At 40.9% G+C, this 20,885-nt stretch overlaps 1 protein-coding gene across 10 annotated transcripts in view; it reads left to right on the forward strand.

Moving 5' to 3' along the window:
* MCF2L (MCF.2 cell line derived transforming sequence like) overlaps positions 1-20,885 on the forward strand; it is a 153,966-nt gene that overhangs the window by 22,936 nt on the left and 110,145 nt on the right. For 2 of the 10 annotated variants that reach the window (XM_086880214.1, XM_086880220.1), the window contains exon 1: positions 5,344-5,470. The exons of 5 other annotated variants lie outside the window; for them this stretch is intronic. In XM_086880214.1, the coding sequence (XP_086736340.1) occupies positions 5,419-5,470 (52 nt within the window). In that variant the 5' untranslated portion in view covers positions 5,344-5,418. Of the gene's footprint in view, positions 1-5,343; positions 5,471-10,078; positions 10,526-20,885 lie in introns of those variants that run through there. 3 more of the 10 variants (XM_023918272.2, XM_086880216.1, XM_023918274.2) reach the window with 2 other exon arrangements.

Raw genomic sequence — 20,885 nt, forward strand, 5'->3', positions numbered from 1 at the left:
CACAACACATGTTGACAAAACATTGTCTGTAGCTTGTCAAATATTATAGCCATCTGGCAGTGACTCCATGGTGGGATTGCTTTCTAAAATTGGCTTTAAAATGTTTCATAAAATCTTTTTTTCCTTCTAAAAGGAGGCAGCTGTTCACGTGAAATTACGTATGAGTTTAGTTACTAGACTCTTTGCATTTGGGGTCTTATTCATGAATATTAAACAACCTTTGAACCTAATACCTTACTGTGTTTCCCCCACAGATAATATTGAATGTCATTAATAAGGTATATATTTTTAAAGAGCTTTCACTAGGAAAGACTTTAAGTTTTCATAGACTTTATTTTATTACTATTTGCTTTGGGTGCTCTAAGTTATTAATATTGCATTAGAAAGGTCCATGAGCACTGTGTATACAAACTGAGCCTATTGGGGGATGGAGGAAGTGGGGAGAGCAGGCAGATACTGTCTTTTACATGAGAAACTAGTCTTTAGTTTTAAATACTCCCTTGCAGATGTCAGGGGAAAAGAAAAGGGACAAAAGGAGAGTGAAAGAACTGTTTGTACAGTGCAGTTATTCATGTTCCGTTTTCCAAATCCCATCGTACCCTTCTTGCTGCCGTTACACTTTGAAAAATGTAGACAAAAATATTTTTTCTATCGTAGGGCAAACAGTTTAGTTTCTTGAACAGCATTCTGCCTCATTCCTCAAGGGAATAAAAGTTAAACTGTCCAACACTACTCTGCTTTTGAGAGCTCTTTGCTTGCAACCCACTGCACCACCAGGAATTACTCTGCAAGAGACCCCATTTGCGCATGCATGTGACAGTGAAGAGAAATCTGATACTTACAAAGATGAAGTAGAATAACAGTTTATACATGTAACTTTGTGCTATGGAAAGATTTTGGATACTTAAAGAAGCTCTGAATTTTCTGAAAATTTTTGGAGAAACAAACTTGAAGCATTTGAGAAATGGCAAGAATACAAAACCTGAAATTTTGTGGAAATCTCACTTCAAACTTTTAGATCTTCTAAAATGTGACATGACTCAATGAATACAGATACAGTGCAACAGCAGCATGATTACAAAGCAACTGTTTAAAATACCAGTGTTGAAGATACTTTGATTGCACTTCTTGGTGCATCCTGGTGATTATTTGCCAATAACTTTCTGCAGCTGACCTGACAGCACCTGGGTAGGGTTAGAAACAAATGTCTCCTGAGCTGGAATAGGAATTGTGCTCTGGGGATGCATCTCTCTGTGAGCAGGTCCCTCTGCATTAATCTTTGTGGATTTATGGGCCAACTCCTGATCATGGTTATGATGTTTTTTTAAGCTAGTAAATTTAAAGCTTAAATTATTTGAAAGTGAAGTCCATGAAACCTCTTTTGTTTTTTGGGTTTTTTTAATCAAAAAGCTTTTAATTTTGCTGCATTTTAAGTAATTGAAAACCCCCCAGCATTGTATTAAGTTTCTCACTGACAGGAGAATCCTTGTTTTTTGCATTGGAAATAATTCTGAAGGGTCAAAGAGAGAAAATAAGAAAAAGCAGCAGTGGTATGTAATCAAAGAAACAAGGAAATGTATACATTCTTGCTTATATTTTTCTTTCCAAAGCAGTAACAATTTAGGACTGTGGTCATTCAAGAAAACTAACAGTACTTCCAGTAGCCTATTGAAGTAAAAATTCAGTCTTTCTGTTTCAAGAAAGTATGAAATGGTGGTTTGGATATGGTTTACAATATAAGGAAATCTAGATGACATTTTTCTTTCAGTCATTTTTACCATAATGCAGCAGAGTAACTAGAGACTGAAGAGCAGTCATTTTCCCTCATCTATTGAGGGTGTTGTGCAGACCACCTCCCAGGAAAGATCAATGTAAGTTGTCTTGTTTGAGAAGTACCATATTCCATGAAGAATAAAATTAAATGGAAAATAAAGGGGATCTGAGAATATCCACTATTTCATATCCTAATCAAAAAAAAACCCAACCCAACAAATCATTGTAAATTTGATATAGTGATTTTTGCTTGTCAATAAATGAAAAAGTTGTAATTATTTGCAAAACACTTTTTTTAGAGGCATTATTCCCCCTACCTGGAATCTTCTGCCCCTCTCAATGGTACCTGCTGTATAAAGCATCCACCAACAAAAATAAGAAAATAATGCTACTTTATTTATTGAGGATTGTATTGCATTAAAATAGATAGAGCAATAGGAGTGGTAAGGAAACAGTTTTCAAGCTCTGTTGTGAAGGACACAACAGCACCACAGCAGGACCTGTGATGAGTGTGGGCATTCTGCAGCAAGACTGAGGTCTTGTTTGGGGTGTGGCCTCTGGCTGCAGGTGTGGTTGTTGGAAATTACTATTTCTATATGATTAATAAAAATAGATTTCTAGATGAATAATAGAAAGGTTACTTTCCTATTTAAATTCTCCTGATTTTGCATTAAGAGAAAGCCAAGTCCTCTCAGAGTGCTTGAGGTGCATTCCAGGAGGGAGACCAGCACCCAGTGGGGGATAATAAGCAGCCTTGGGGCAGCACATCTGCCAGAGGCGGGCAGCTCAGCCACACCAGCCACAAACTGCATCTTCCCATGTCCTCAGTGCATTCCCTGAGCATTGCACTACTTCCTTTTATAAAAAGGGAAAAGCTTTCTGTCATCCTAAAGCTCCACTGAATGCTACCTTTAAAGATGTACAAGTGGAAAAGGGCAGTAAAATTTTAAGATACATCCCATTCCATCCCTGGAGGTATTTAAAGTCTGTGTAGATGTGGCACTTAGGGACACAGTTTAGAGGTGGACTTGGCAGTTCTGTGTTAATGGTCGGGCTCAATGATCTTAAAGTCCTTTTCCAACCTAATGGTTCTGTGATTTTAAAAAAGTTCCAAATTAAAGTTGACATCCTTCTACTGAGCCCTTTATCTGTGTTATAATTTGTCAGCCTGTTCCTCAGGGGTAAGCACTTCAGTTTTATTCTGTGTAATCAAATTGAATGGTCCTGGAAAAACCCTGCTTTTTTATTCTTTTTTACATCGTTGATTGTATGTAAAATGAACAATTTTATGTGGCAGTTAAAAATCACTTTTTGTTACGGAGAAATTTCCTGAGTGTTTTAAATCAATCCTGACTTGAATGGTAGACCTGCTGAACTTCTATGTGTGCAGCTTGTTCTTTTGAAATAGGGATTTTTACAAAGTAGGGCATGTAATAAAATTCAGACTTCTAATACTCAAAATCTGAACACTCACGCAGTTTGATTTAGAGCCTAATACTTTTAGGACACCTCAAAGGTTTGAGCTCTAAAAAAATGATGGACAGACATTTTTAGAGGGAAGAAATTAATTTTATGACCCCTCATCCAGCATTTCCTTTGAAAAGAAAATCACTAGCAACAGAAAACAAAAGGTGTGTGTTTTCTGGAACCATTTAATTTCAGCATTTGCATACATAATGCTAAGTCTGTGGAAGAATGTGACTGTGACATCTCTGCACCTATACCATCTATTTAATTGTCATGGTACCAGTAGCTGATCTTCTGAAACCAGAGTTCCCTGGCATCCACTGTTTCATTTTTCTACATTTAAATTACAGTGGTTTCATTTCTTTTGGGGTTGGAGTAGTTTCCTTTGTGAGGCCTTTCCTTTAACTATACATATTTATGGAAGTGCCCCAATGAAGGAAATGACAGTGGTGCTTCATTATTGCTCCTTTTTGAAGCAGATTCATTCCCTGCTCACCTTTATGCTTCCTATTCTCAGTCTTCCTAACTTCCTACACAAAGTACTTCCTTCATCTGTAAAGATTTCTCAGTAAACTTAGAAAGGAAGGGTCTTACTTGGCACTGCATTGGCAAAAGGCAGCATTCATTCATTTATTGCCATGCTACTTTTAGAGGAGTGCAGCTGTGGGCACATCTGGATAGTTTAGCTCCTCAGACTGAAGAAGAATAAAAGATTGGAACACCCCTCAGCTGGAGCAGGGGCAACTGGAGGTGTTAAATTAAATAAACTCTTTCAAGGCTGTTGGCTCTGCAGTGATTACTTAATCCCACATGGCAAAAAAAGGACAAAGAAGAAATCTGAAAGAAGCACTTACAAAGAAACTTGGTACTCTTTAGACACAGCAGACCAGTAGAAGGGATTCAAATGCTATTTCATCCAAGCAAGGAAGGCTGGGGAGAAAGAAGGCTCTGCCTGTTACACTAGGAAGTATTGAAACCTGTGATCTGGTCAGTCATTTTAAGTTAATTCAGGGTGAAGAGCCTTACTGCAAAACTTCACAGCAGTATGAGGAATCTTGCTCTGGCGAGAAGCTGAGACACTGGTTATGAAAGAAACAAAGTAGGGAAAAGTTAGTAGTTAAGTTAAGCTTTAAGAACTAAGTGATGTGTTTGGTTTTTTGTTTTGGGTTTTTGGGGGTTTTTGTTTTTTAAGGAGAGGCTAAAGTGCAGTTGCTGAGGGAGGAAGCAAGCTGTTTGGGGAAGACTGAAAGGACAGGGAGCTGGATTGTAGCAAGATTGGGCTAAACTGGAGAAGAGGCAATCAAATAGAAATGAGTATGCTGCATTTCATCTGTCTTTTACTACTTTTCAGCCATGGGCCTGAGCAATAGTGGAAAAGGAAGGGGAAGCTTTTCCCTTACTGCTAAGTACTTGATCTGGGTGTCACCTCAGCCTTATCCCTGTGTTGGGGGTATCACACATCCCAGATGAGAGAACCTGGAGAGCAGCTTCTAGGACCTCTTCTGTATGGCATGTACTTTCTCTAAGAAAAAATCATTGAGGATGAGGAGACCCTGAGAACTTGATGGAGATTTGGTAAATTAATATATTAATTAAACCTGGCATAATTTTAATGGAATTATTCTATTAACTGCTCTTGCACATCTGAAAGCTTCTATAGTCTCTGTTCCTGTATGAATGAACCTTGCCTGTACTCTGGCTTTGTATGAGTGTTTCGTGTGTCAAGTTTTCAAGAAGAAAAACTCCGATTTTTTTGTTTCCTTTCCTTCCTCCATGTATTTGCTAAGTTCTCTGTATTCCTTGAGATTGCGAATCTAGGAACAATTTTCTCCTTGTGAAAGAGTGAGGTGTTGCCAAAACCAGAATACTGCCATCTCTGCTTATGAATCCCAGTTTCAAATCCCAGATGCTTTACATAATAAAGCCTAACTGGGCTGATTACCAAGAGAACTCAGTCATTCAGGGAAATAAAAGGGAAAAATCCCTTTTCTTCTTGAAGGAAGAACTCATGCCAAGAGGAGGTTGAAATGTTAAAAATGCATTTTCTGTTTGGATCTTTCATATCGACTGTCCTGTTTCCCTTTTCTTTCCCTTTTATTTAAGGCTGGGGATCACTATCACCCTTGTGCAGTGGGTGTATGTGGCAGTTTTTTGTAGGACCTGAGAGGACCTAAATGTATGAAAACCACATTCAATGGGTCTCTTCCCTCTCTGCAGGAGCCCAGCTTAGGTAAGTCTCCCTGGCTATGTTCGCAGTGTCCTCGGAGAGCAGTGGTGCTGTGGATGCTGTAGCTTCTCTGCTCACACTCTATAGAGTTCTGGTGGGTGGGGCCATCCAGGAAAGAGCGTGCAGGCTTGGCTGCCTGATGCTGACCATGTGGTATCACTAGGAAGCTGTATGGGATGTTTGGCAGGGGATCCAGCTGCACAGAGCACATATGCTCTGCCTGTTCCCAATGCCGTGAGCGATGCGGCTGGGCCCGTGCAAAGCGGCAGCAGGGAAACCTCTGTATAACTATATTTCTTGTAGTCCTGTTTTATAGTCAGTACGTAATTTTTCTCCTGCTGCAGCCACTCTTAGGCTCGCAGAGAAACTAAGTTCCTGTGGGTTAAACTGGAAGCCCTCTTGTGGATTGGTAATTGACTGAAAAATAAGAAATGGAGAGTTGCTTTAGGTGGTCAGTTTTCTGTGGGTGGAGGGGGAGTTACTGGTGGAGAAAACACAGGGATTTCTGCAGGGGTTCCTGCAGCTCTTCAGCATAATCCTAAATGAACTGGAAATGGAAAAAAAAAGTGTGGAATAAGAAAATTTGCAAATATGTGAAAATATTTATTCAAAATAGTAAAATTCAGTGCTGAGTGCAAACTGTTGGAGGATAAATTGGTGGTGCTAAGTGATCAGTAGAGAAGGTGAAATTAATTGTTCATACAAGCAATACAGATGAGAAAAAAAATGCTATTCTGTAAGCTGTTACCCTCACTGAGAGACCTTGACTGGCTGTGGGTAGTTCCCTGAAAACAGCAGCAGCTCCGTTGGCATTCAGTGTCAGTCCGAAAGGCAAAAAAAAAAACCATTACAAACCGCCGAGAGGGAAACCGAGAACAACAAAATCCTTATGTCACTGAGTAATCTCTGCTGTGCCTACTTCTGGAGTACCATGTCCAGTTTTGTTCCCTTTGTTAAAGTAGAATTAGTGTATGTGGAGGAACGGTGAAGGCGGTCAGAGGTATGAGGCTGCTTTTATACAAATAGGAACCAATTAGTGTAGGAAATTTTCTGTCTGGAAAACAGGCAATTGGAGGAGACATAATATCACCTACAGTGGCAGTCTGTATAGTCATGAATGGCTTGGGGATGTGAAAAGAGAGTGTTTATTTCCTGTACGGTTTTTGTTTGTTTGTTTTTTGTTTGGTGTTTTTTTTCCACCGCTTCACAAAAGAGAAACTGGGGCACACAGAAAACTTCCAAGAAGGTTGTTTAAATAAAAACAGTTTTCTACGCAGCACATAATTAAATTTTGAAACTCACTGATTCAGTCATCACATCACAGAGATCGACGTAAAGTTAGCAGAGAAATCTTTAGGTGTATTGTTGGAAGTATCTTTTGCTCAAGCAAAACTCATTGCATGATTATATGTTAATGACTTATGGTCACTGGTCTGGCCCCCCCACATGAGTGGATAGCTGTGTGTTCTTCTGGAACACTTTCAGAATTGCCAAAATTTATTGAAAAACTAGGTAATCCTAGTTTTTGGATTTTGAGTGAAAATGTTTGGAAATAAAAGATGTGTGATGTTGCTGTGTTTGAACAGGATTTGCTGAAGACTACAGCCAAAACCAGAGTAAAGTAGAGAACTGAAGGAAAAAATAATGTTGTTAAGGCTTTCAAATCTAATAGAAGTTTAGAAAAAAGTCAATACAAATCAGGTATATTATACCTGATATATTATATTATAAAATATAATACCCTACGCAGCCATGGAAATCGATTGATTAAATTTTGTAATACATTTGTGCCTTTCTTATTATCTTTGCAGTTCCACTGAAAGAAAAAAGGAGTACAGACCATTTGACAAAAAACATTTCCAATACATTTTAAACATCTAAGAACTGAAAGGCTGTGTACTCCTCAAATTTCTTTATGAATTCTTCTGATAGAGCAGGGGCTTGCCTGGGCCTGGTGAAGATATTTTGCTGAAGGTAATATATTAGCAGAAGTTAAAACTCAGAATTCCAGAAGCAGCTTGAATTTTTAATTTAAAAAATAATTAAAAATAAACATATCGTGTCTGAAAGAAACATTTCCTATTGTATTTACAGACTTGCAGTGCTAGAACTGGGCATCAGTCCTTTTACTGCCAAATTTTAATTAGGCATCAAATGTGTGAGACTGAGGCTTGTTTAATTCCATGACATGGTAGTCTTGATGATCTGCAGGGGTATGGGGATCAAGTAAGCACTTAAAGAGAGTGAAAACTGCTGCAGCTCTTCTCTGAGATACACTCATGTATTTTCAGGACTGTTTTGATTCCATACATAGCTCACGGTCAGATAGTGGGTAGCTTCATATTGCAAGAAAGCTCAGTTGGGTCTTCCTGTTAAGAGTTGATTTTAATTAGTTTAAGGTCTGTTTCTTTAGTCTGACTCAAGGTTGTTCCTGAAACCATGGATGATCCTGTTTCACAGCAGCTGAGATTGTAATCCCACATTTGGTCAAGTACCTTGAAATACTCTGTTTCATTCAGTAGAGAAGCTATGCCAAAGCTCCTTACTCAGGAAGACAAGGCTGCCTGATTTCCATGAACGAACATGATTAGACATGATTACAAATAATCCACTTTTAGGTAAGCTAACTTTCAACCCAGTGAAACCAAAAGGTTTCACTAAACCTTTCATGTGGATGCTCTGCTCATATCTTGCATGTGTGGAATTTGTTGGAAGGTGTAGAAAGTATATATAAAGTGGCATTGTTGGTGTAACTGAGGTTTAGCTAACATTAGGGTTTTTCATTAATTTTGCACAAATATAAGTTACTATGTGCTTGTGATTCTGGAAGTTGACTAGTTGATGTTTTAAAATTCTTCACTACATTTTTGTCTTCTTTTTCATTTGTTATTTCACTGAGAAAGTCCATGGAAAGATGCACCTTTGATATATGGGAAATTTAAGCAGTCTGCTGATTTTCCAAGGAAAACATGAAATTACTATTGAACTGAGGCAGGGAAATCTGGGATTGAATTACCATTTTATCTTGCATTAGAGCTGCTTATGAGTGAATACATTTGCTGCACTTCTTGCTGCACCAGGAAACAGTATAATCTTACAAGTGAACTTTGCTGTTCTGCATATGCAAAAATGTCTTAGGCCTTTTAACTTGCTGCAGTAACAAATCCCATTGACTATCTGACATCTGGAGTTGTCCCTGGGCTGTCTGTGGATGCAATATGGTCACAGAGATTTTGTTTGATAACGAGCCTCAGCTATCCAAGTGCACCTGCAGACTTGCACTCCTTCTCTCATGCATTTGCTCCTCCTGGGTCACCACCAGAACGGCGAGAGCTTGGTCTGGTAATTGTGGTCTTGCTGCCCATCCCTTGTTCCTTTGCATAAATGCAGTCTCAAATGACAATCACATAAACAAAATACTTTTTGCATACAAAGTTCCTACAGGTCCTGTTTTTCAGTGCTAGTACTTTGTTATGGAAAAGCTTGACAGAAGACTTAATTTTATAATTTCTATTAATATTGAAATGGAAACATATATGGCTTTAGTCGTATCTAATACATGGGGATGCTGTGGGCCTGTCATACTTTGAGTGGAAATAATGTGAATTAATGTAATAAATGAATTATCTAAATTAATTTTACTGGCAGAGGAAGCCTAGATAGTTTGATGAGTCTTCTTAAAAGCTTTTTTTCAGTTCATGTCCTCTCTAATGGTATTGTTGAGAGTTATGAACAACTCATCAGAGCTCTCTTATTTCCTTCAGAAGGGCTGCAGTTTTTACCTGCTGTAAGCAATCTGTAGAAAAGAATTTTTATCTTAAATAACACAATGTTATCCTTTTAAACAACAGAAAACATCTCTTTTTCATTTAGCCATGGATATTTTGTTATTTTTGGTTAAAAATTAGGATAAAACCAATGGAATGATTAGAAGAGTAGGGGAATTCAGTGGACCATCAGCAGAAACCTGCCAATAATGAGATTTAGGAGGTATTAAGATGATCTTTGGGGAAAAAAGGTGTTGAAAGTATCATGGTTTCGAACTTGTAAAAAAGTCTGTATAAAAGCAGTGAAATCAATTATGAGGAGCAGTTGTATAGAGATGCACTGCACTGCTTTCACTCTTGTAGGTTTCTCTGTGTCCCTGGAAGTTTTCCAGTGGTACTGTACCCTCTGTAGTAAGTGGAAGTTTACTGGTTATGAGGTTTGGTTTTCCTGGCTGCCTTCTGCAGCTGTTCTGTTGCCGTGCACCTTGAGGGGTCTGCAGAGCCCCGCTCCAAAACCCCTGTGCCTAAGGTGGGAATACATCACCTCAGTTCCACACAGTTGCTGTGGAAATACAGATTTCACAGGGCTGCTGTAAGGCTGCTGTGGCACAACATTTAAGCAAACTCCTCCAAGAGTCTAGAAGACAGCTGTGCTTAAAGGAAACTCGACAGGGTTTAAAGGAGATTTGAAGTCCTCAAAGCCTTCCAAAATGACCATTCCAAGGCGAACGCGAGGGCATCCTGCGGGCTGGCGGGAGCGGGCTCCCCTTGGCGCTGTCGGTGGGAAGGCATTTTCCCTCCCTCGCCCTGGCAGCGGGGAAGGTGGAGGAGCCCCGGCTCACGTGAGAGGGGATGGGGCGTTCTGCGAGCTCGGGCAGCTCCCGCGGGATGCGGCTCGGCCCTGCCCAGCGCCCGCTCCTCCGCGCTCCGCATCCCGCCGGGGCCCGGGCTGCCGGGGAACTTCGGAGAGAAGCCGCTGGCTTCAGCACTGCCGGCTCCTGAGCGCTGCCCGCCTCGCCAGGGCGCTGCCAGCAGGGAACGGGGGCTCCTGCCTCCCTTTGTGCCGAGGGGAGCCGTGCGGAGCGATTGAAATGCGGGGCTGCGGAGCGCTGCTCTAGTGGGCTGCTTTGGGGCTTTTTCCCCCCTGCCTCCTTTAATCCTTCTGCAGGGGGTGGGCATGTTTGCTGTGGATTGTTTTTGTTTTATCTGAGAATGAGATGCTGGCTGAAAATTGAAGAAATGGCCCTAGAAGAATTGATGCAAAGATTAAATGCGGTTTCCCAGTGCGCTGGTAGGAGGAGCTGCTGGTCTTAAATAATGTGTTGTGTGGATGCTGTTAGTGATTTTGTAGGATTTACAGAAAATCCTGGCACTCTGACTAGCTTTCTTTGTGCATGCTCTCATTAATAGGGAAGAAAACATTAAGAGCTTTTATCAGCATGTTAAACTTTCATTGATATTAACACTAATTAACATTTTTCAGTGCTTAGTTGTTCCTGAAGCATGCTTTAGAACATGGTTTTGGGTAGTTTTGGGTGGCTGTTAGCCCAGTCATGTACTCTAAATGGGTCTTGATTCCCTTTTTATCTGACTCGGCTGTACCCAGGTTGGGGGAATTTCAGATTTGTCTAGCGAAACGGGTCTGATGTGAAGCAGTGACAAGCTCAGCTAACTGCAAGCACTGCAAGCCGGTATTTTGGGTGGATCTAAATTGCAGTTCCATGAGAATGAAGAGTTACATGAATTAATCGTGGTAAATGTGGTTCTACATCTGTATGGATTAAAAATTAGAGACGATCTGCTGAAATGGTCTTAGCACTGTAGAAAAATTATGAAAATTTCTGAGACTGTTTTATTTGTTGAAAATGTAAATGCTTGTGTGTTCAAAACTAGAGCTAAGAAGCAGTGCACAATGAGGTGATCTTTGATCAGATCTAGGAGTGTTATCCTGGCTATTGCTCATGCAGAGATGTGAACGCATTTCAGAATAAAAAGTTACCTGGAAAGACAAGAGAGGTGGTTTTTGTATCCTTTGAAATTGTTTGGTTTGCCCTTTATTCTTGGTTTCCAGATTACAGAAATCTTGCATCTTCTTGTCATGTGAGGCAAACAGTGATTTGAAAATACAGAATATTATAAGCTATTATTCATTGCAGTATCAAAACTTGAAATTTATCTTCCCGTTTTCATAGTCCTCCGTTTCCTAAGGGTGACTTTTTCATCTTTTTCATTTTCCATGTGGTAGAAAGAGATAATTAGCAAGATGGCTGATGCTGTTAGTCTGATGAACACATAGATTAAATGACAAATATGGAATGAGCTGATCAGCTGCCTCTGTTTTCTTGGATAGGGGAAAAAAGGTATTTTACCTTCTTAACAACATTTTTGGGGGGGGAAACAAGAGTTGATATGACAAGAACAAGCATTAAATGACAAGTAAAGGTCACATATACACTATTTTTCTCCCTCCTTGTTTTTCCTTTTGATTATCTTCCTATTTTCAAAACATATTTTTATTAAATATCTGGATATTTGTTTCATTTCCTGTTTTAGTTTTCTGAATGCTTAAGATGAAAGCCAATCTGATGTTAGCTAGGGCATACTGTCTGTTGCAGTTTATTTCAGTAATTTGTACATTACTTTTTCTCCCCCCATGAAAACATTGAACTAGTTTTTTTGTGGCAAGATAAATTTTCAGAACGTGTGGTGGATTTGGTTGGGAATGTTGGAGCCTTTTCTTCCTGAACTGAAGGAGAGGGAGGCTCCAGAGTGGGAGGCTTGCCTGTGACACTGCCTGTCTCTCAGCTGTGCAGCTGCAGGTACACTGTGACCTTCACGTAAGCCACCAGCAGCTCCAAACACTGGTTTCATACTTGCTGGCATCTCTGACCATGTGCTGGTTTTTAGCTTAAAAAATTTGCATATTTAAAGGGAAAAAAAAAAAAAAAAGGCAGCCGTTACTTTACAGCCAATTTCATATTCTTGTGATTTAGCTGGTCCCCCTCCTCCCCCTCCTCTTTCTTCCTCTCTGTTACAATCCTTGTTCAGGTATTCTCAGAGCAAAGGCAATGCTTTTATACAGCCAGTGGTTTTATTTATAGGTCACTGTTTCAGGTTTCCTTTTTCCTTCACCTCCCTCCCTCCCCTGTTTCTTTCAGGCTGTTCAACAGTTTCTCTGTCGCTGTCTCCCATTCTTGGGCTGTACACTGTCCTTGGGTCTAATTATCCTCTGTCTGGCTTCACAGCAGTTCTGTTGATTCAGAAATCTTTTATAAGCAAAGATTTCCTTAACAGCCCAAGATCATGTTCAGACGTTTTCCATAGCTCCGTGCTCAGGAGTAACTGAAATGCAGAAGTCCCCCTGGCTTACCCCTGGTACAGCTGTCCACCTTCAGACATCGAGGGATTTTCTCCTCTTTAGGATTCTAGGTGAAAAAAAACCAAAAAACGGTTCTTCCTTAGCTTGTTTTTTTTTGTTGGTTTTTTGGGGTTTTTTTTTGTTGTTTTTTTTTTAATTATACTGCAGATGGGTTGAGATTTATCCCAGGTACTTTTCAGCTTTTGAGTCAGAAGAGGAATTCTAAAACCCTTGTGCATCGAACAGAGAGAAGGGGTTATGTTAAGATGGAAAGTTCTTCCACCTTCAGAGGTGCACTGGTCATTCCTATGACTGGGTTGGGGGCCAGGAAGCCTGGAGTAGCTCAGCTCCCAACCTAGCATCTCCCAATGCCTGAGGTTAGGAATGGCAAATCTGGGTGTGTCCATAATCTTCTACCAGAACAGCCTTTGTGCCTCTGGCTGCTTTCCAGCTGGCAAGTGCCCTGTGTCAGTCTGGCACTCACACAGCCTTGATGGGCTACTCTTCCTTCACTGCCACATCAGCACTTGCCTCGGAGATCCTGCTCCCTCTGCTCTGACCAAATTCTGATTTACTCACATTCCCAGCCCCGTGGTAAGTTACTGACCTCTCCTTACTCTCTTACCAATGTGTGATCCTCTCACTGAATTCCTCAAGGTCCTTCCTCTGACACATCTCATGAATCTGGACAGCTTTCTCTGGCAAAGCTTTGATTGATTATTTCTTGTCTTCCTCACTTTCACCTTATTCTCCTACACCTTACAGATATGTTATCTTCTCTTTCTGGACATACTTAGCTACCAAAATCATGCTCCCTAGTTTAATATTATCATCTGCTTCATATTCCAGCTCTGACTCTCGCTCCACAGTTCAAAATAACCTTGTGCTCTATACTTTCTCAACAACTGTAAAAGGTGTTCCCATGGCATCTTCTTTTATTTTTTCCCAGCTATGCTTCTCAGTCTTCCCAGCCACTTTCCTTCTATCAGATGGCCACCTGGACTTGAATGACCAGACTAATTGCTTTTGCTGTTCTCATATTAATCCATAAAAGGCTGACATGATTTTAAGAAATTCTCTGGGTTTTTTATTTTTATTTTCCATTAGCATTTTGGGGTTATTTAATAAAATAATGGTGAAATTATTAGTGATACTAAAAAACAAAATCCTATTTTTGTCCATGTTTATTGTTTTGATGAATAATGGTATCATTTTTCTTTATTTGGATGTAGTTTTTATTTTTCTTCTTCTTTTTCAGTTCTGTTGCTGTGTTAAATTCAACCCTCATCCACAGATTTCTATTTATGGGCAGGACTTCCCCTCCCCATGAAACAGTAGCTCAGAGGTTGAAGTCTCTGAGATGATAAACAGTTCTGACCTGGGACCTCATGGATTGTCCATGTCCCTGAGTGCCGTGGGGGTTCTGCTCAGGACTGCTCTGACACAGAAGCAGTGTTAAGGCTCCAGCTCTCAGTGTCACTCACTACCCTACATTTGCATCATTTGGAAGCCTTGCAGTGACGTGTTGTCTAATTCGTGCAAACAGGCAATACAAATCTGACATTCTCAGCCTTAAGCTTGTGGAAGCCCCACTATAATGGTTTCTTTCCACCTTGGAAAAGTGCCACTATTACAGCTACCATCTGTTTCCTCTCCTCAAACACAATTTTAATGCTCTGCAGAAAGAAGAAACATCTGCAAACCAAAGAAGGAAAACATGTGGTTCCTCAGTAAATAGGTATGCAGTGCTGGTATTTTAAGTACAGGTAGCATCCCATAGCCATTTCAGCCTCAGTGACTTTTCAGTAGCTCCACATTTTCAGTCTTCTTCACAGTCTGGGCCCAAACTTTCCATTACATTTCCCTGGCTTTCTGTTCTTGACAGCCAGGCTTTTGAAGTTTTGGAGGCTGGCTCACCTGTCTTAACAAATTAGGCATGGATGTGGGAGGAAGGGACTCACACACCATCTCCAAGTACCCAGAATCACTGGGTGAGTTGGATTATTGCAAGAACAAGCAGGAACATCCTCAGGCATACTGTAGGGACATTTTAAAGTTGTGGGCAGCTGGAAGGACCTGTTCTGTGTGTCCTTCCCATTCCTACATTCTTGTAAACTTGTCTGCTCTTTCTTACCCTTGTAGCTTCTCTCCTTGGTTCACTTGATTTTCAACATTGGGAACTCAAAAGGTCTTTCTCCATGTGGGAGAGTGCTCTGTATGCTTCTGTTAATTTGGCAAGCAGGCAGGTCTGAGCATGAAGGCATTGATTTACTACTTGGCAACTTTATCAGCTTTCTATGTAGCTGGTAGAGTTGGAGAGATCCATGTGAGAGCTCTGAAATCTGCAGGTTGTTGGCACATCCACTGCACCCAGGTGGCCTTCAGTGGTAGTGGGGAATGCCTCTGCCTGGTATTAACTTGTTTGCCCTTCCTGACATGAGGTTTAAAATTTTGAAGGTAAGGGTGGGAGCTGCAGTTGAACAGACCCAAGCAGTTAAGAGTGGATTGCTCGTATTTTCTATGAGGATGCGCTGTCACGGATCCTGGCAGCACTTGCATGGAGTGCATATTCTGGCCTAAACCAAACTATTTTATAATGAAACAGCTGAATCTAGTGAAACTATTGGGAGTGAGGTTCAGAGATGGCAACAGATTCATCCTTATTAAAAGGAGCTGGCTGCCTTTTTGGGAATCTGAGGAAAAATGTTTTGGTCTACATTAAGGTTGATTACATTTTATTTTTAACCAAGCTATTGTTGCTTAAAGATTGTGTCCCAAAACATTTCATCACAATAGGGTTTTGGGGTTTTTTTACATACAACTTCCCCTGCCCCCTAAAAAAACACCTATCCTTGACTTTAGGTATTAAACAATAAATGATGGCACATTTAGAATGGCTTTTCAGAGGATTGTGGGGTGCATATTTGTCAGTCTCCTCTTCAGTTTATGGGTTTGGATATATATACTTAAAGCTTTCAGAGCCGGGAAAGCCCTGCCTGGATTTAAGTACTTAATGATATGAAAGAAGAAAAAAGCCTTTTCCTTTGATGTGTTTTTATTACCATGGTGTCTCAGAATATTTTCTTGGCAGGAGTGCCTGGCACAGCTGCCTGCCACGCTTCCAACCACAGAGAGCCAAGCTGCAAGATTACCTCGCGCATATCAAATAACAGAACTTCTGCAGAAAAGGAACAGCGCAGAGCAGGGATGGAGTGTCTGCATGTAACACACACTGTGTTGTCTTCAAGGTGTTTGCTCTAAGCTGATGTGTTGGCCAGAACCTAGGAGTAGGAGGCATGTGGGTCACTCTTCCATTTAATGAAGAAGACAAGCCAGCTACTTGAGATTTTGTTGTGTGTCAGCTCCAACAACTTAAGGTTTCAGTATCTGAAACACTGCATTTCAGCTGGAAGTTTTAGCCTGCTATTTTACAATATCTGGCTTAGTTCCACTGTTTCTTTTGTCTTGTCCCATTTAATAGCAGCTCTCATTTTGGACAGAAAGAACAGGATCTTGGATGCTTTTATATGGATTAATCACTTGTAGGTCTCTTGAGTTAACCCTGCAATACTGTGTTAGCTATTTTGACCTCTCTCTCGTTACTTATCCCCACAACTACATAGCTCAAGCATGAGCCACTTGGCTCACCACACACAGGAATGCAGCTTTGTGGTGATGCAAACTGTCTGGAAGTCCAGCCTTTAACCTTGCTTTTAACAGCATCCTGGGTGCAGCCTCCTCATGCCTTGTGGAGCAGTCAGCCTAAGCACACAGTCCTGGGTGCAGGTAGAGATGGAATCACAGTCTTGGAGGTTGACTTCTGCATGCAGTGGGCAGTTTTAGACAATAGATCCCCTTACTTACAGCAGTCTCAGATGTTAGTTATATCCTCAGTCTGCCTCTGCTGTTCTTTTTTTGTGGCTTTTGGGTTTTTCTAATAATGCTTTAAATTTCCTGATGACTGACAGGAAGCACTATTTGACTTGTGGTGTTCCAGGGGCATGGAGCTGGCTGTTGAGCTTTCCACATGGTTCCCAGGAGCAGCAGGGAGTGGGACACAATGAAACCCTTGCTGCAATGAAGAAATGTAAAATTTGGTCATGCATAAGATGTAACTGGCTGTGAGTTTCAGCATGACTGAAAGCTGAAATGGAGAAGGTTTGTGATAGCCCTCCCCAAATGTTTCTACCTTCATGTGAAGGCTGATGGTATTTGAGCTTGGTAGGAGCCAGTGATGGTGCCTTAGGCTTTGAGGACACAGCACAAGGCAGTGTGGCACTCAAATTGTGGTGAGCTGATAAAGCACAGTGCAGCATGGTACTGCTAGGTTTTGAAGATTTCAGTGTGTAATGCTGCTTGGCAGCAGTCAGCCTTTTTGAAATTGATAATCTGGGCAAACAGGTATTTGGCAAGTTGAGAACCACACTGCTGTGCTGTAAGTAAGCTCCTGTTTTTCACCTGTGCTGTTACTTCAGGGCTGTAAGTGCTGTCACCCTTCCTGTGCTTGAGGCATTTGCTAAGTGACAGTTTTACTAAAAGTCTTTCTTCCATCAGCATTTCATGTGGCAGGCAGAAAATTTGCACTGAGAAGTGACTGTCCTAGTTCTTTTAAAGTCTCAATTTTTGTTGAGCCAGAAATGTATCTTCCTTTTCTTTCAATTCCTGCCTATCATCTGATGGATTTAAAGGGAGGGTGGCTTTGCATATGAAACACCAAGATAATTTATATAAATAGAAAACTGTGAGAATATACATAGCTTATTTTAAAAATTACTCTTCAGGCTACAACCTTTATTGTTAAAAATATCAAATGATAAATTGCAGCCATTTTTGTAAACACTCCTGTGTCTGACTTCTGGGATAGACAAAGTCGTTTCCCTTGCTCACTGTTTTGTCTTGGGCTGCTGGTTTTCTCTCCAGGTAACCCTGTGTTACTTAGCTGGTCATTTGAGGTTATCTCATGTCACATGCCAGTGTTTGAACAAGAGTTTTGAAGCCAGTTTTGTATCAGCCCATGAACCAAATGAACCAGAGCATTGCGTGACTGATTTGTTTCCTCTTTCCGCATTTACCTTGCGTGTGTTACTGCAGGCACGATGCCTACTGAAGCAGCTGCTGTGGAAAAGCCCTGCCAAACTGAAATGTTCCTTATGGCTCTGTATCCTGCTGCTGGGGAATATTTGTAATTGAATTGGTTCTTCTCTATTTCTGTTATCTTACTATCTGCAATTTTCAGATTTACTGCAGTGAAGAGATTCATTTGGTAATTCAGGTTGTGAGGTGAAAGCTGAGTGGGTTTTTTTGATTCCCTGTCTGCCTCTGAGAAGTGCCTGAACTCTCAGGCAGGTGTTTCAGGCCTGGGAGGGAGGGCAGAATTTACCCTTTTTGTATCCTCTTGTTGATACATACATGATTTTCTCTTTCCAAACACCAGGTAATTCTTCTGCTGGCTTTTGTTTTCAGTTTCCAGTTGAGTCTGGAACATGGTTGTTATTTCCAAATGGATTTATAAAAGGAAGATCAATGCTTTCTTACTTAGAATTTCACTTCTTTGAGAAACTTTACTCATCCTTTTAGCATATTTGTAATGGCAAAGTGCCTTTATATAAAATACTCTATTCTTGTTATAATATTTAAGAACAAAATTAAAGCTCCCACCCAAACATTCAGTGAAACAAAGTAGATAAAAAAGCACATTTGTGTTTGGGGAAGGAATTTTTCCAGCTTACTCCGAGGACTGTTGACAATGGGAGAAGGGGAAAGATGTGCAAAGGAAGCAAAACAGGTGTGTTTGGTTATGCAGTTTGGATGAGAATGAAAAGCTGGCAGAAGTGAGGTAATATAGAAAGATTCTTTGGATGTTTTGCTCATAGATGGGTATTTAGTAGGACAATATTCTCTACTGCTCAAAGCTATTGTCTGAAAAACAATAGCTTTATGTTCAATAGTTATGATGGAATACATTCACAGAATCAGAAGAGTGATGAAAATTCATCATCGTTACTTAATTCATGCTTGAGTACATGCCAGGCTCTATTTATGAGATAGCTGCTCAGGACCCAGACATTTACTGTGATCCTGGCACAGGTGGTTTTGTTGAGGAAACCCACAGTCAAAAATTCAATTTCTGGGTTCTGTGCAACAGCTGCCGAGGCTGCAAGTGACCTGTGGGATGTACATTGGAGTTCTGATACTGGAGATTTGAAGGTAAAGAGAGGCAAAGAGCGTCTGAGTGCACTGGAGGGATCAAAAGGTCATCAAAGTTGTTGATGGTTTTCAAAATGCTACCAGCAGCTGACAGGAAAAAAAAAACCAAAAACAAAGAACCTTTCCACACCATATAAAAAACAGCAGACCAACACACAGCAATTTTAGCTTTCTTATTCCATACTTTCTTAATTTCCTTCTGCTGAATCTCTTCAGTGTTTCTTACTCCCAGCTCATGTTTTACTTGCCTTTCAAGGACATTGCAATCTGCATCTGACTTCAGTGCCATCATTGTTTCAAAGTCAATTCCTTTGAAAATTTTATACCTGAATTTCTTTGAGACCACAAAGCCTGGAGCGGGAGACGGATATTAATAGAAACAGCTTCTCTCTGTTGTTGTATGAAGACAGGATGAATTATTTCAGTGTGGCAGTGGGAGGTGTTTTTCAAAGCAATTGTTTACATTTTTGAAGACCTAACAGGGAATTAAAAAGGTCTGGGTGGCACAGAGAGCTGCCAGAATTTTGCATAAGGAGAGTATAGGTATGTATTAAATGCTGCATTGCTAATTTTGCAAGGTGTGCTTAGCAATTATCCAAGTTAAAGTAGTATTAACAGTTCCCACTCGGCCTTCAGAAAATCAGGAAGAAACTTTGCAGAATCCTACCATGTGCCTTTTAAAACATGGAAACAGAACAATTACTCTGGGGTTTATTTTATACTTTTTTTAAACACCCTCTAACCCCACAACGATTCTTTTAAGATAATGGTCTAGGGGTGAATTCAGTAAAGATTCTGCCTGACATTCATATGATGCTGCAGGGAACTGTTATTTGAGCTGGTGGGAAGAGGTGGGATTTAAATTTTATCCCCAAAGGAGGGTGAGAGTTGAGAGAGATCCAAGAGTAGTTTGAAGGGAAATACAGGTATTTGAGACAGTCCTGATGTGCGACTGCCAAGGCAGGAAGGGATGTGGGTGTTACCGTTTGGCACTTGGACTGCGGAGAAGCCCCTCCTGTTCCCCCACATTCCCTCAGGAGTTCCTCTCCCATCCTTTCCCATCAAGAAGCTCCTGACTTTCTGCACGTGGACATTCCCTGAGCTGCAGCTTGGCTGGTGGCTCTTTGCTGTGTATCCTGCCTGAGAAGGAAAACAGGAGCAGGCAGTGCTACGAGACAGAGGAGCCTTCCCACTCACTCGCTATCACCACCTCCCTGGACCAGCAGTCTTGCTGGTTTGACAACCAGTCTGCAAGTTTCCCTGCCATGTGAGACATGTGATGCATGGCTGGTACAGAGAGCTAGACCTGTGTCATTAAATAGCAGCAAATGTAGTGTATAGTATTCAATTTTAAAGATCTCCTCTCTTTCCTAACCCTTTTCTCTGCTTCCTGCTCCTGGCAGCAGACCAGCTCTGGGCTAGCCTTACGGGAGGTATTTTTGCTCATTAGGCTCTGTGGGGGTCTCACAGGCCTTGTCAATTGTGTGCTGCTCTCCTGTGCAGGGAGCAGGGCCACGCTGGGTGCTGTGCTGGGGGTTTGCAGATCTCTCAGACGCTGCCCTACAGCCTGTCCGGGACTGCAAGGGCTGTCCTGTCCATCAGGGCCCCTTCATCCCACTGAGATCAGAGTGCTTCACGAGCAGCTGCTCTGGCTACAATTTACTGGAGTTGAAAAGTACTCAGGAAAAAAGTTATTAGAAGTGCTAGGTTTGATTTTATAGCATCATTAATGCTGGAGACCTCAGACTTTGAAAATTTTCAATGCATTGGTAATTGCAGAGGGAAGAACTTAGTTTATGCCTTTAGAAAAGAATTTTGAGGATCAAAGCCTGATTTTTAAAGTGTATTGCTAATAACACATTAAGCAATGAATTAGTAAGTTATTAAGCTATGAATAAATGAAGTTGTGTTTGTTTTAAAGGCTGGTCATTTGCTCTGCTCCATTTTTTGTACAGCCTGCCAAACCCTTTGCTGATGAGCTGTACTGCTCTCGACAGATCCCTGCCTCGAGTAACTTGTTATCTGTATTTGACACAGCAGAAAAGGAAACATCAGACAAGCGTGGTGGAATTGATGAGGGAGGGAG

Source organism: Cyanistes caeruleus, chromosome 3 (genome assembly GCF_971803275.1).
Source record: "Cyanistes caeruleus chromosome 3, bCyaCae1.hap1.1, whole genome shotgun sequence".
Taxonomy (NCBI): domain Eukaryota; kingdom Metazoa; phylum Chordata; class Aves; order Passeriformes; family Paridae; genus Cyanistes; species Cyanistes caeruleus.